The sequence below is a fragment of the Salmo salar genome, chromosome ssa23 (genome assembly GCF_905237065.1).
Source record: "Salmo salar chromosome ssa23, Ssal_v3.1, whole genome shotgun sequence".
NCBI lineage: Eukaryota > Metazoa > Chordata > Actinopteri > Salmoniformes > Salmonidae > Salmo > Salmo salar.
This window is the reverse complement of record NC_059464.1, coordinates 22363409-22380158: the sequence shown is the minus strand read 5'-3', so window position 1 is coordinate 22380158 and position 16750 is coordinate 22363409. Positions and strand designations below refer to the sequence as shown.

The 16750-nt window shown below is 43.1% G+C and overlaps 1 protein-coding gene across 1 annotated transcript; it reads right to left on the bottom strand.

The window, feature by feature from the left end:
• Positions 1–267: 267 nt before the first annotated feature.
• On the bottom strand, positions 268–16724 carry bloc1s2 (biogenesis of lysosomal organelles complex-1, subunit 2). The gene is given in 5 exon segments (NM_001140822.1): positions 268–924; positions 1764–1868; positions 1977–2096; positions 2354–2461; positions 16541–16724. Coding segments are annotated over 5 exon segments (537 nt in total). The 5' UTR covers positions 16713–16724; the 3' UTR covers positions 268–892.
• Between the last annotated feature and the right edge of the window lie 26 nt (positions 16725–16750).

Here is a 16750-nt window from a genome sequence, read left to right as displayed (position 1 = left end):
GAATCCCTGAGATGACGAGGTGAAAAAATCTGTCAATGTGCCCTTGAGCAAGGCTATTAACCCTAATTGCTCCTGTAAGTTGCTCTGGATATGAGAGGGTTTGTGGTTAGTTAGGGTGCAGAGGGGGTCTGGGAGAATGTTTCAGTGGAAATGTGAATCAACAATGTAGTCTGGGAGATCACACCCTAGTCTCACATACACAGCCTACACTTCATTATGAACATGGAGTACCGCTTCCATCTGCTGGCCAAATGACAACATCAGTTTCCTTCACAGATTTATTATTAGTTAATGTTTTTAGAAGATACATTTTACACATGCTGCAATCAAACATGTATGGCAATGCTTTTAAGGGACATTAGTATACACAAGCAAAAAAGTATTATAAAGATTATAAAAAAAGTTTGAATTCAGTTCATGATGCCAGCAGAGGAAAACATTTAAAGAAGCTAAAGTCCATCAATAGAAAAGTGAATTTGGTTGTCATCTTCTTACCGGTGTAACTTCAAGGTTAGGAGGTTGGTGATTCTAGGGTAGTGTGCACCAAGGTAGGGGTCAATTCACTAAATCCAGGAAGTAAATTGCCATAGCGACAGGACGACAGAGCGGCCTGGAATGTTGCTAACAGGAATATGGACTCAGACTACCTAAAGCCCCATCTACAAGCAACTTTAATGATCCAACAAAAATGATAATACTAGGTCTAACATCTGGGATATCCCTCCAACCCCAGGCTACCTCATACCTCTCTATATAAAGGCTGGTGTTGTAAAGATGTGGGTCTTGCTTCCTCAGATCAAATGGGTTAACAGACGGGGAGAAAGACGACCAGTACCCCCCTCCATCAACCCCTCTTCCTCCTTTCCTTATATTCTTCTTCCATATTTACTCATCATCGCTTCTCCAGTTTCTTGAACTTGGCCTCTGCAGAGAGACAGACAGATTGACTGACTGTGCAGGAAGGTTAGTTAGTCTCACACACACTTAGGAGTAGTGTCCAAGGGAAGTGAATTTGTAGCTGTTCATTTGGGACAGTGTGCTAGCGCTCTCTGCTGTTGGAGCTCAGGCTATAGAGGTGAACTTAAACAGCAGAGGGCACCATAAGGCTGTTCCTAACATTAAAGGGCCAGTGCATTTTTAATATGACACTATGAGGTCGAAATAACACAGCCTGTTCAGGTGGGATGGAGTTTTCGGCCCAGATCATGACGTCACAATCTGATCTGATTATAAAAGACCAATAACCGTTCATCAGGGTAAGCGGGTGGACTCTAGATCATCCTATCAGGGCTGTGTATGTGAATATCTTCAAACTTCTTTCCTAACGCCCACATGATCAGACTGAGCATTTCAATGGCCAAAAGAGGAACAGGGTAATAAATGATACAAATATATATTTAGGAGTCATTTAAATAAACAGTGATTTAATAGACATACAGTGATGATTAAAAAAAATACATAAACACTGCATGGGGCTTTAATGTTGAGCTGAACACTGCAGCACGGCTATTCTTAGCACATCTGCCATAGAGACTGCTAGCAGATTCTAATAGAGAAGCCCTAGTGACCGAGCTAACAGATATTTATTTCTATCTACCACTTCTCTCCCCCAGTCAGTCTGGTGAGGGTTAAGGTTACACACTGGAACTCAGTAGGCCCTTTTCCACTTACAGCCCTGGTATAAATATAGACTTGCAATATGAAGCTAAGATATGTTTCCACAGGCATGCTACTCTGTCTCTGTGTGTGTGTTTCTGTCTTACCAAGCTTCTTGGAGTAGGTGTCCAGTTTATAAGCAGCCTGCTCCAGAGACGACACTTGTTCCTCAATCTGGTTTATCTGGTCTAGATAGGGCTGGAGGCTGGCATCTGTAACACACAAAACAATATATTTTTCAGCTAAATTAAGGTTAAAAAAAACATTTTCATAAAGGGTCGCAAGCGTCCCCCTCACGTTTGAAAGGCTAATAAACATACACTTGAGGTTGAGGTCCTGCAGGTTCCTGCTGATATTAATGCTGATGTCTTTCATCTCCATGTACTTCAGACTGGTCAGCTTGTTCATATTCTCCAGCAGACGGTAGTCCTCACAGGTGCCTGGGTGAAGAGGGAAACGGGGGAGCATGAAACTTTCTCCACAACAGGAGATTATGACATTGTTGTTATGCTGAAGACATGACAGTATTCACTGAGTGTAATAAAACTCAATATTTGGAAGGTGTTCTTAATGTTTTGTACACTCAGCATATACTAGTATGCAACTGTATAGACAATGTAGAGGGAGAGACAGAAGACAGTCAGAGACAGGCAGGGGAGACAGACGTGCAGGAATACAGACCGATAGACAGGCACACCTGTGAGTTCTCCTTGTAGGAAGACCGCCATCTTATCGAACATGTCTGTACAGAGCTCATTGATGTCTGGTTCTACAGCCTCCTCTGCAGTCTCCACCCCACCGTCACCTACACACACAGCAGTTACACAACATTGACATGTTGTAGAAACATCCCATCATCCGTAGTCTGGAGGATTCAGCTGGCTCCTACCTCAGATGCAGGACCAATTTGCCAGTCCCTTGGCATGATGCTGTGATAGTCGGCTTAGCTACTGCATTCTAATGTAATAAAAGTACTCATGGCCGACTCCAGGCATAAGCAGTTGCTTAATAACTCTCAAATTTTGTGCATAAATTTGTTTACATCCCTGTTGGTGAGCATTTTTCCTTTGCCCAGAATTCGTCCACCTGACAGGTGTGGCATATCAAGAAGCTAATTAAACAGCATGATCATTACACAGGTGCACCCTGTGCTGGGGACAATATACAGTAAGACCACTCTAAAATGGGCAGTTTTGTCATACAACACAATGCCACAGATGTCTCAAGTTGAGGGAGCGTGTAATTGGCATGCTGACTGCAGGAATTTCCACCAGAGCTGTTGCCAGATAATTGAATGTTTATTTCTCTACCATAAGCTGCCTCCAACGTCATTTTAGAAAATTTGGCAGTACATCCAACCGGCCTCACAACTGCAGACCATGTGGCCTGCCCAGGACCTCCACATCCGGCTTCTTTACCTGCGGGATAATCTGAGACCAACCAGCAGGACACCTGATGAAACTGAGGAGTATTTATGTCTGTAATAAAGCTCTTGTTGGGAAAACTCATTCTGATTGGCTGGGCCTGGCTCCGCAGTGGGTGAGCCTATGCCCACCCAGGGCTGCCCCCCTGCCCAGTCATGTCAAATCCATAGATTAGGGCATAATTCATTTATTTCAATTGACTGATTTACTTATATGAACTGTAACTCTTTAAACTCTTTGAAATTGTTGCATGTTGCGTTTATATTTTTGTTCAGTATATACTCATAAATATATAGAAAAAAAGTATGTGGACATCCCTATTTCAGCCACACCCATTGCTGCCAGGTTTATAAAAAACACAGCCATGTAATCTCCATAGACAAACATTGGCAGTAGAATGGCCTCACTGAAGAGCTCAGTGACTTTCAACGTGGCACCGTCATAGGATGCTAACTTTACACCAAGTAATTTTGTCACATTTCTGCCCTGGTCAACTTTAAGTGTTGTTATTGTGAAGTGGAAATGTCTAGGAGCAACAACGGCTCAGCCGTGAAGTGGTAGGCCCCACAAGCACACAGAACGGGACCGCCGAGGGCTGAAGCACGTAAAAATAGTCTGTCCTCAGTTGCAACATTCACTACAGAGTTCCAAACGGTTTCTGGAAGCAACATCAGCACAAGAACTGTTCATCGGGAGCTTCATGAAATGGGTTTCCATGGCCGAGCAGCCGCAAACAAGCCTAAGACACGCAATGCCAAGAGACGTCTGGAGTGATGTCAAGCTCACCGCTATTGGACTCTGGAGCAGTGGAAACATTCTCTGGAGTGATGAACAACAATTCACCATCTGGCAGTCAGACAGATGAATCTGGGTTTGGCGGATGCCAGGAGAACGCTACCTGCCCCAATGCAGTGTCAACTGTAAAGTTTGGTGTTAGAGGAATAATGGTCTGGGGCTGTTTTTCATATTTCGGGTTAGGCCCCTTAGTTCCAGTGAAGGGAAATCTTAACAACAGTATACAATGACATTCTAGACAATTCTGTGCTGCCAACTTTGTGGCAACAGGTTGGGGAAGGCCCTTTCCTGTTTATGCATGACAGTGCCCCCCGTGCACAAAGCAAGATCTATACAGAACTGGTTTGTCGAGATCGGTGTCAAAGAACTTGACTGGCTTGCACAGAGCCCTGACCTCAACCCCTTTGGGCTGAATTGGAACGCTGACTACGAGCCAGTCCTAATCGCCCAACATCAGTGCCAGACCTCACTAATGCGTTTGTGGCTGAATGGAAGCAAGTCCCAAAAGCAATGTTTCAACATCTAGTGGGGGGGGACCAACTCCATATTAATGCCCATGATTTTGGAATGTGATGTTCGACGAGCAGGTGTCCACATACATGCATACATACATACATACATACATACATACATGACCAAAAGAGTGTGTGCGTGCATACACACACACAAGTCAAAAGTTTGGACACACCTACTCAAAGGTTTTTCTTTATTTGTAGTATTTTTCTACGTTGTAGAATAATAGTGAAGACATCAAAACTATGAAATAACACTTTATTTCACCTTTATTTAACCTGGTAGGCCAGTTGAGAACAAGTTCTCATTTACAACTGCCAAGATAAAGCAAAGCAGTGCGACAAAAAACAGAGTTACACATGGGATAAACAAAAGTACAGTCAATAACACAATAGAAAAATATATATACAGTGTATGCAAATGGAGTAAGGAGGTAAGGCTATAAAAAGGCCATAGTAGCAAGTATTTACAATTTAGCAAATTAACACGAGTGATAAATGTGCAGATGATGATGTGCAAGTATCTGGGTTGGCGACCCCCCCCTTGGGTTGTGCCGTGGTGGAGATCTTTGTGGGCTATACTCTGCCTTGTCTCAGGATGATACGTTGGTGGTTGAAGGTATCCCTCTAGTGGTGTGGGGGCTGTGCTTTGGCAAAGTGGGTGGGGTTATATACTGCCTGTTTGGCCCTGTCCTGTGTCTCCCGACCCCTCCTGTTTCAGCCTCCAGTATTTATGCTGCAGTAGTTTATGTGTTGTGGGGCTAGGGTCAGTCTGTTATATTGCTCCTGTCTTATCCGGTGTCCTGTGTGAATTTAAGTATGCTCTCTCTAATTCTCTCTCTGCCGAACGACCTGAGCCCTAGGACCATGCCTCAGGACTACCTGGCCTGATGACTCCTTGCTGTCCCCAGTCCACCTGGCCGTGCTGCTGTTCCAGTTTCAACTGTTCTGCCTGCAGCTATGGAACCCTGATCTGTTCATCGGACGTGGTACCTGTTCAAGACCAGCTGTTTTCAACTCTCTAGAGACAGCAGGAGCGGTAGAGATACTCTCAATGATCGGCTATGAAAAGCCAACTGTCATTTACTGCTGAGGTGCTGACCTGTTGCACCTTCGATTATTTGACCCTGCTGGCCATCTATGAATATCTTAGCCATGTTCTGTTATAATCGAACCCGGCACAGCCAGAAGAGAACTGGGTCACCCCTCATAGCCAGGTTCCTCTCTAGGTTTCTTCCTAGGTTCTGGCCTTTCTAGGGAGTTTTTCCAAGCCACCGTGCTTCTACACCTGCATTGCTTGCGGTTTGGGGTTTTAGGCTGGGTTTCTGTACAGCACTTTGTTACATCAGCTGACGAAAGAAGGGCTTAATAAATACATTTGATTGACTGAAGTAGAAATACTGGTGTGCAAAAGAGCAAAAAAAGTAAATAAAAACAATATGGGGATGAGGTAGGTAGTTGGATGGGCTATTTACAGATGGGCTGTGTACAGCTGCAGAGATCGGTAAGCTGCTCAGATAGCTGATGCTTAAAGTTAGTGAGGGAGATAACTTCTGACTTCAACTGTTTCATACACTTAGGTTGGCGTCATTAAATCTAATTTTCAACCACTCCACAAATTTCTTGTTAATTAACAAACTATAGTTTTGGCAAGTCGGTTAGGACATCTACTTCGTGCATGACAAGTAATTTTTCCAACAATTGTTTACAGACAGACTTCACTTATAATTCACTGTATCACAATTCCAGTGGGTCAGAAGTTTACATACACTAAGTTGACTGCCTTTAAACAGCTTGGAAAATACCAGAAAATTGTGTCATGGCTTTAGAAGCTTCTGAAAGGCTAACTGACATCATTTGAGTCAATTGGAGGTGTACCTGTGGATGTATTTCAAGGCCTACCTACAAACTCAGGTCCTCTTCACTTTACATCATGGAAAAATCAAAAGAAATCAGCAAAGACATCAGAAAATAAATTGTAGACCTTCACAAGTCTAGTTCATCCTTGGGAGCAATTTCCAAACGCCTGAAGGTACCATGTTCATCTATACAAACAATGGTACGCAATTATAAACACCATGGAACCACGCAGAAGTCATACCGCTCAGGAAGGAGACGCATTCTGTCTCCTAAAGATGAATGTACTTTGGTGCGAAAATTGCAACGCAGTCCCAGAACAAAGGCAAAGGACCTTGTGAAGATGCTGGAAGAAACAGGTACAAAAGGATCTATATCCACAGTAAAACGAGTCCTATATTGACATAACCTGAAAGGCCGCTCAGTAAAGAAGAAGCCACTGCTCCAAAACCGCCATAAAAAAGCCAGACTACGGTTTGCAACTGCACATGGGGACAAAGACGGTAATTTTTGTAGAAATGTCCTCTAGTCTGATGAAACAAAAATAGAACTGTTTGGCCGTAATGACCATCGTTATGTTTGGAGGAAAAAGGGGGATGCCTGCAAGCCGAAGAACACCATCTCAACCGTGAAGCACGGGGGTGGCAGCATCATGTTGTGGGGGTGCTTTGCTGCAGGAGGGACTGGTGCACTTTACAAAATAGATGGCGTCATGAGGAAAGAAAATTATGTGGATATATTGAAGCAACATCAAGACATCAGTCAGAATGTCAAAGCTTGGACGCAAATGGGCCTTCCAAATGGACAATGACTCCAAGCATACTTCCAAAGTTGTGGCAAAATGGCTTAAGAAAAACAAAGTCAAGGTATTGGAGTGGCCATCATAAAGCCCTGACCTCAATCCTATAGAAAATTTGTGGGCAGAACTGAAAAAGTGTGTGCGAGCAAGGAGGCCTACAAACCTGACTCAGTTACACCAGCTCTGTCAGGAGAAATGGGCCAAAATTCACCCAACTTATTGTGGGAAGCTTGTGGAAGGCTACCCAAAACGTTTGACCCAAGTTAACCCCTGGTCGGGCTCATCCAGCGAAAAATCCTATCACCATTAGCATAACAAAATTTTATATTATTATTTTTTCAAATATAGGACTATGTTATATCGTTTTATAGATACACCTCTCCTGAATCGTACCACGTTGTCCGATTTCAAAAAGGCTTTACAGCAAAAGCAAAACATTCAATTATGTTAGGAGTATATCGTAAAAGTAGCCACATAGCCATTTTCCGACCAACCACATGCATCACAAATAACCAAAAAAACAGCTAAATGCAGCACTAACCTTTGACAATCTTCATCAGATGACACTCCTAGGACATCATGTTACACAATACATGCATTCTTTTGTTCGATAAAGTTCATATTTATATATAAAAACAGCATTTTACATCGGCGCGTAACGTTGACTAACTATTTTCCCTCAAATGCGTCAGGTGAAACAGCGCTACAATTTACTAAATTACTATTCGAAAAACATTTTTAAAATGTAATATTGTCATTCTAAGATTTATAGATTAGCATCTCTTGAAAGCACCTGCAATGCCAGATTTAAAAATAACTTTACTGGATAATCACACTTTGTGATAAAAGGGGATGCGATACTCAGAAAAATAGGCTACCATTACAGGTCAGCGCCATCTTGGAACAATCGCATATCAAATCTACTCTTGTATACTATTGTCAATAATCCCTTACCTTTGATTATCTTCATCAGAAAGCACTTCCAGGAATCTCAGGTCCACAACAAATGTATTTTCGTTCGAAAAAGTTAATCCTTTACGTCCCAATAGCTTGTTCTTGTTAGCGCGTTCTGAAGGCTGCACCAAAAGTTCCGTCGGCCGCGGGACTCCTCTTTCAATAAAATTCAAACATGTCAAACGTTGTATAACATAAATCTTTAGGGCCTTTTTCAACCAGAGCTCCAATAAGATTCAAGGGGGACGATTGCATTGTCTTTCTAAACGTTTCGAAAGGGGAGGGTAGCCAGGGGGGCCGGCGTCATAATGGTGATGGCCCTCCTCATGTGAACACTTTCCACAGCCTCTCATTCTGTCAGTTTTCACAGTAGGAGACTCAAACCACTTTGTAAAGACTGGGGACATCTAGTGGAAGCAATAGGAAGTGCTCAATGAACCATTGCTCACGGTGTGATTTATAGGAAAAGTGATGAAGTTGAGTCCGCAATTCAGAATTCCACATCCTGTTACGATCGGTCTCGGGGTTTTGACTGCCATATGAGTTCTGTTATACTCACAGACACCATTCAAACAGTTTTAGAAACTTTAGGGTGTTTTCTATCCACAAGTATTAATTATATGCATATCCTAGCTTCTGAGTTTGAGTAGGAGGCCGTTTAAAATGGGCACACATTTTTTCAAAAATCGCTGTAGCGCCCCCTATCCTAGGCGACCGTCAAGAGGTTAAACAATTTAAAGGCAATGCTACCAAATACTAATTGAGTGCATGTAAACTTCTGACCCAGTGGAAATGTGATAAAATAAATAAAAGCTGAAATAAATCATTCTCTCTACTACTTTTCTGATATTTCACATTCTTAAAATAAAGTGGTGATTCGAACTGACATAAGACATGGAATTTTTACTTAGATTAAAATGTCAGGAACTGTGAAAAACTGAGTTTAAATGTATTTTGCTGAGGTGTTTGTAAACTTCTGACTTCAACTGTATAAGTCTCCAACTTCAGCAATTTTTGCAAATCGTTCCAGTCGTTGGCAGCAGAGAACTGGAAGGAACGGCAGCCAAAGGGGGTGTTGGCTTTGGGGATGACCAGTGAGAAATACCTGCTGGAACGTTGCTATGGTGACCAGTGAGCTGCGTTAAGGCGGAGCTTTACCTAGCAGACGAATATGTAGCGAAGGCCAGCCGACGAGAGCATACATGTCGCAGTGGTGGGTAGTATATGGGGCTTCGGTGACAAACCAGATGGCACTGTGATAACTGGATGCAGTTTGCTGAGTAGAGTGTTGGAGGCTATTTTGTAAATGACATTGCCGAAGTCGAGGATTGGTAGGATAGTACATTTTACGAGGGTATGTTTTGCAGCGTAAGTGAAGGAGGCTTTGTTGCAAAATAGGAAGACAATTCTATATTTCATTTTGGATTGGAGACGCTTAATATGAGTTTGGAAGGAGAGTTTACAGTCTAGCCAGACACCTAGGTATTTGTAGTTGTCCACATATTCTAAGTCAGAACTGTCCAGAGTAGTGATGCTAGTCGGGCGGGTGCGGGCAGCGATCAGTTAAAGAGCATGCATTTAGTTTTACTAGCATTTAAGAGCAGTTGGAGGCCACGGAAGGAGTGTTGTATGGCATTGAAGCTCGTTTGGAGGTTTATTAACAGTGTCCAAAGAAGGGCCAGAAGAAGGGCCAGAAGGGCCATTGATATATACAGAGCTAGGAGTCGGCCAGAGAATTGAACCCTGTGGTACCCCCATAGAGACTGCCAGAGGTCCGGACAACAGGCCCTCCGATTTGACACACTTAACTCTATCTGAGAAGTAGTTAGTGAACCAGGCGAGACAGTCATTAGAGAAACCAAGGCTGTTGAGTCTGCCGATAAGATTTTTTTTATTTAACCTTTATTTCACTAGGCAAGTGAGTTAAGAACAAATTCTCATTTTCAATGACGGCCTAGGAACAGTGGGTTAACTGCCTTGTTCAGGGACAGAACATATTTTTACGTTGTCAGCTCGGGGATTCGATCTTGCAGCCTTTCGGTTACTAGTCCAACGCTCTAACCACTAGGCTAACTGCCGCCCCTGCGGTGATTGACAGAGTCGAAAGCCTTGGCCAGGTCAATGAAGACAGCTGCACAGTAGTCTTTTATCGATGGCGGTTGTGATATTGTTTAGTACCTTGAGCGTGGCTGAGGTGCACCCTTGACCAGCTCGGAAACCCGATTGCACAGCGGAGAAGGTACGGTGGGATTCGAAAATGGTCAGTGATCTGTTTGTTAACGTGGCTTTCGAAGACTTTAGAAAGGCAGGGCAGGATGGATATAGGTCTAACAGTTTGGGTCTAGACCGTCACCCCCTTTGAAGAGGGGGATAACCGCGGCATCTTTCCAATCTTTAGGAATCTCGGGCGAAACGAGAGGTTGAAGACTAGTATTAGGGGTTGCGACAATGCCGGCAGATCATTTTAGAAAGAGAGGGTCCAGATTGTCTAGCCCAGCTGATTTGTACAGGTCCAGGTTTTTGCAGCTCTTTCAGAACATCTACTATCTGGATTTGGGTGGAGAAGCTGGGGAGGCTTGGGCAAGTAGCTGCGGGGTGCGGAGCTGTTGGCCGGGGTAGCCAGGAGGAAAGCATGGCCAGCCGTAGATAAATGCTTATTGAAATTCTCGATTATCGTGGATTTATCGGTTGTGACAGTGTTTCTTTCCTAGCCTCAGTGCAGTGGGCAGCTGGGATGTGCTCTTATTCGCCATGGACTTTACAGTTTCCCAGAACTTTTTGGAGTTAGAGCTACAGGATGCAAATTTCCATTTGAAAAAGCTAGTCTTTGCTTTCCTGTGTGTATTGGTTCCTGACTTCCCTGAAAAGTTGCACATCGCAGGGACAATTCAATGCTAGTGCAGTACGCCACAGGATGTTTTTGTGCTGGTCGAGGGCAGTCCGGTCTGGAGTGAACCAAGGGCTATATTTGTTCTTAGTTCTACATTTTTTGAAAGGGGCATGCTTATTTAAGATGGTGAGGAAATTACTTTTAAAGAACCATGGAATCATGTAACAAAAAAAAGTGTTAAACAAATCAAAATATATTTTATATTTGAGATTCTTCAAAGTAGCCCCCCTTTGCCTTGATGACAGCTTTGCACACTCTTGGCATTCTCTCAACCAGCTTCATGAGGTAGTCACCTGGAATGCATTTCAATTAACAGGTGTACCTAGTTAAAAGTGAATTTGTGGAATTTCTTTCCTTCTTAACCTGTTGGGGCTAGGGGGCAGTATTTGCACGGCCGGATAAAAAACGTACCCGTTTTAATCTGGTTACTACTCCTGCCCAGTAACTAGAATATGCATATAATTATTGGCTTTGGATAGAAAACACCCTAAAGTTTCTAAAGCTGTTTGAATGGTGTCTGTGAGTATAACAGAACTCATTTGGCAGGCCAAAACCTGAGAAGATTCCTTACAGGAAGTGGCCTGTCTGACCATTTCTTGCCCTCCTTGATCATCTCTAACAAATACAGGGGATCTCTGGCATGACGTGACACTTCCTACGGCTCCCATGGGCTCTCAGAAGGCGGGAAAAAGCTGAACGATGTAATTCCATCCCCAGGCTGAAACACATTAGCGGGTTTGGCAAGTGCTCTATCAGAGGGCCATTAGACTGAGGCTCGTGCATGAGGGGATAGCATGCTTTTACTTTCACTCTCTTTGTAATAAAAAACGATTTCCCGGTCGGAATATTATCACTTTTTTACGAGAAAAATTGCATAAAAATTGATTTTAAACAGCGGTTGACATGCTTCGAAGTACGGTAATGGAATATTTAGCATTTTTTTGTCACGAAATGCGCCATGCTCGTCACCCTTATTTACCCTTTCGGATAGTGTCTTGAACGCACTAACAAAACGCCGCTATTTGGATATAACAATGGATTATTTGGGACCAAACCAACATTTGTTATTGAAGTAGAAGTCCTGGGAGTGCATTCTGACGAAGAACAGCAAAGGTAATAACATTTTTCTTATAGTAAATCTGACTTTGGTGAGTGCTAAACTTGCTGGGTGTCTAAATAGCTAGCCCTGTGATGCCGGGCTAACTACTTAGAATATTGCAAAATGTGCTTTCACCGAAAAGCTATTTTAAAAATCGGACAGAGTGCATAGAGGAGTTCTGTATCTATAATTCTTAAAATAATTCTTATGTTTTTTGTGAACGTTTATCGTGAGTAATTTAGTAAATTCACCGGCAGTGTTCGGTCGGAATGCTAGTCACATGCTAGTCACATGCTAATGTAAAAAGCTGGTTTTTGATATAAATATGAACTTAATTGAACAAAACATGCATGTATTGTATAACATAAAGTCCTAGGGTTGTCATCTGATGAAGATCATCAAAGGTTAGTGCTGCATTTAGCTGTGGTTTGGGTTTATGTGACATTATATGCTAGCTTGAAAAATGGGTGTCTGATTATTTCTGGCTGGGTACTCTGCTGACATAATCTAATGTTTTGCTTTCGTTGTAAAGCCTTTTTGAAATCGGACAGTGTGGTTAGATTAACGAGAGCCTTGTCTTTAAAATGGTGTAAAATAGTCATATGTTTGAAAAATTGATGTTTTTGCATTTTTGAGGTATTTGAATATCGCGCCACGGGATTACACTGGCTGTTGAGTAGGTGGGACAGCCCATAGAGGTTAATGTGTTTGAGCCAATCAGTTGTGTTGTGACAAGGTAGGGGTGGTATACAGAAGATAATCTTATTTGGTACAAGACCACGTCCATATTATGGCAAGAACAGCTCAAATAAGCAAAGATAATCGACAGTCCATTATTTCTTTAAGACAGGAAGGTCAGTCAATATTGAACATTTCAAGAACTTTGAAAGTTTCTTCAAGTGCAGTCGCAAAAACCATCAAGCGCCATGATGAAACTGGCTCTCATGACACCCAGAGTTACCTCTGCTGTAGAGGATAAGTTAATTTGTTACCAACCTCAGAAATTGCAGCCCAAATAAATGCGTCAGAGTTGAAGTAACAGACATCTCAACATCAATTGTTCAGAGGAGACTGCGTGTATGAGGCCTTCATGGTTGAATTGCTGCAAAGAAACCACTACTAAAGGACACCAATAAGAAGAAGAGACTTGCTTGGCCAAGAAACAGGAGCAATGGACATTAGACCAGTGGAAATTTGTCCTTTGGTCTGATGAGTCTATGTTATATTTTTGGTTCCAACCGCTGTGTCTTTGTGAGACGCAGAGTAGGTGAACGGATGATCTCTGCATGTGTGGTTCCAACAGTGAAGCATGGAGGAGGAGGTGTGATGGTGCTTTGCTGGTGACACAGTCTGTGATTTATTTAGAATTCAAGGCACATTTAACCAGCATGGCCATCACAGCATTCTGCAGTGACACGCCATCACAGCATGCTGCAGTGACACGCCATCACAGCATTCTGCAGTGACACGCCATCACAGCATTCTGCAGTGACACGCCATCACAGCATTCTGCAGTGACACGCCATCACAGCATTCTGCAGTGACACGCCATCACAGCATTCTGCAGTGACACGCCATCACAGCATTCTGCAGTGACACGCCATCACATCTGGTTTGTGCTTAGTTGGACTGTCATTTGTTTTCAACAGGACAATGACCCAACACACCTCCAGGCCGTGTAAGGGCTATTTGACCAAGAAGGAGAGCACTGCATCAGATGACCTGGCCTCCACAATCACCTGACCTTAACCCAATTGAGATGAGTTGGACCGCAGAGTGAAGGAAAAGCAGCCATCAAGTGCTCAGCATATGTGGGAACTCCTTCCAGGTGAAGCTGGTTGAGAAAATGCCAAGAGTGTGCAAAGCTGTCATCAAGGCAAAGGGTGGCTACTTTGAAGATTCTAAAACATATTTTGACTTGTTTAACCTGTTAGGGCTAGGGGGCAGTATTGACACGGCTGGATAAAAAACGTACCTGATTTAATCTGGTTACTACTCCTGCCCAGTAACTAGAATATGCATATAATTATTGGCTTTGGATAGAAAACACTCCAAAGTTTCTAAAACTGTTTGAATGGTGTCTGTGAGTATAACAGAACTCAAATGGCAGGTCAAAACCTGAGAAGATTCTGTACAGGAAGTACCCTGTCTGACCATTTCTTGGCCTTCTTTGCCATCTCTATCCAAAACAAAGGATCTCTGCTGTTACGTGACACTTCCTACGGCTGCCATGGGCTCTCAGAAGGCGGCAAAAAGCTGAATCGTGGCTTTGCAGGCTCTGGCTGAAAAAAAGTACCGCGTTTGGGTAGTGGCTGGTTACAGTACTGTGAGACTCAGGCGCGTGCCCGCGTCGACCGAATGCTTTGTTTTCTTTCCTCTGTTTACCTAAACGGAGATTCCCGGTCGGAATATTATCGCTTTTTTTACGAGAAAAATTGCATAAAAATGGATTTTAAACAGCAGTTGACATGCTTTGAAGTACGGTAATGGAATATTTAGATTTTTTTTGTCACGAATTGCGCCATGCTCGTAACCCTGATTTACCATTTCGGATAGTGTCTGGAACGCACGAACAAAACGCCGCTATTTGGATATAACGATGGATTATTTTGGACCAAACCAACATTTGTTATTGAAGTAGCAGTCCTGGGAGTGGATTCTGACGAAGACAACAAAGGTAATCAAACTTTTGTAATAGTAAATCTGACTTTGGTCAGGGCTAAATTTGGTGGGTGTCTAAATGGCTAGCCGTGATGGCTGGGCTATCTACTGAGAATATTGCAAAATGTGCTTTCACCGAAAAGCTATTTTAAAATCGGACATGCGATTGCACAAAGGAGTTCTGCATCTATAATTCTTAAAATAATTGTTATGTTTTTTGTGAACGTTTATCGTGAGTAATTTAGTAAATTGTTAGTAAATTCCCCGGAAGTTTGCGGGGGGTATGCTAGTTCTGAACGTCACATGCTAATGTAAAAAGCTGGTTTTTGATATAAATATGAACTTGATTGAACAAAACATGCATGTATTGTATAACAATGTCCTAGGTGTGTCATCCGATGAAGATCATCAAAGGTTAGTGCTGCATTTAGCTGTCTTCTGGGTTTTTGTGACATTATATGCTAGCTTGAAAAATGGGTGTCTGATTATTTCTGGCTGGGTACTCTGCTGACATAATCGAATGTTTTGCTTTCGTTGTAAAGCCTTTTTGAAATCGGACAGTGTGGTTAGATTAACGAGAGTCTTGTCTTTAAAATGGTGTAAAATAGTCATATGTTTGAGAAATTGAAGTAATAGCATTTCTAAGGTATTTGAAAATCGCGCCACGGGACTCAACTGGCTGTTGCGTAGGTGGGACGAATTCGTCCCGCCTAGCTCAGAGGTTAACACTTTTTTGGTTACTACATGACTCCATGTGTGTTATTTCATAGTTTTGATGTCTTCACTATTATTCTACAATGTAGAAAATAGTAAAAATAAACCTTGAATGAGTAGGTGTGTCCAAACTTGACTGGTACCGTACACACACAAAAGTATGTGGACACCCCTTCCAATTAGCAGATTCGCATATTTCAGCCACATCTGTGCCGACACGTCTATAAAATCGAGCACACAGCCACGCAATCTCCATAGACACACATTGGCAGTGAAATCGCCCATACTGATGAGCTCAGGATGCCATCTTTCAGTCAGTTCATAAAGTGTCTGCTCTGCTAGAGCTGCCCTAGTCAACTGTAAGTTCTGTCACTGTGAAGTTAAAACATCTAGGAGCAACAATGGCTCAACCACGAAGTGGTAGGCCACACAAGCTCAAAGAACGGGATGACCGAGTGCTGAAGCGCATAGAAATCGTCTGTCCTCGGGTTGCAACACATGCTCAATGGAAGCTAGTCTCCACAGCAATGTTCCAACATCTAGTGGAAAGCTTTCCCAGAAGAGTGGAGGCTGTTATAGCAGCAAAGGGGGGGACCAACTCCATATTAATGCCCATGATTTTGGAATGATATGTTCAACGAGCAGGTGTCGACATACATTTGGTCATGTAGTGTATATATTAACTCAGTTGGGGTCTCAACTTACTGCTTAGAGTTAGAATACACAAGGTGCAAGTTCAACATGTGGTTGTTACATCAGCAGCTTCGCTCTTGTTTTGTCAGTCAGTCACTCAATTAGCCATGTCAGCTAACAATTTTTAGATTGGTATGTTAGTCTAGTCAGTTATCATGGCCAAATACCACCCAGGGGCACTAACCTCCATGGGACCCCCATTGATTTTGTGAGTCACTCTCACTCAGTTACTGTATAATTAACATGGCATCATGGCAAAACGTGTAGAATTGCAGGGCCCAAAAGTCTAGAGCCAGCCCTTAAGGTACTAACACCAGTCTCATATCAGAAGATGGCCAGAGTAAACAACAAACAAATTGTTAATCTTCTTGCTCTCAATAACTAAAATACCGCATCAACTTGCAGCCAGGGCGTCTCCATTGACCCATTTGTGTTTGTCGACCTGCTACGGTTAGCTGGAATTTGAAGTTAGCAAGCGCCACTCACTGCTGCTGATAGGCTTCTTGGGCGCCGCGGGCATAACCTGGCCGTCAGCAGCAGTCTCACCAGGCTCTCCCCGGGGTTCGGAGCTCCCTCCCAGGCTGAGGACGGTAGGATGGGCCGGGGGTACTCTGGAGATGCTATCCATCGCAGCAGCCTCCTCTCCCGTGGCCGCCATTTTGCCTTTCCGCCAGTCACATGATGGAGAGCTTCACG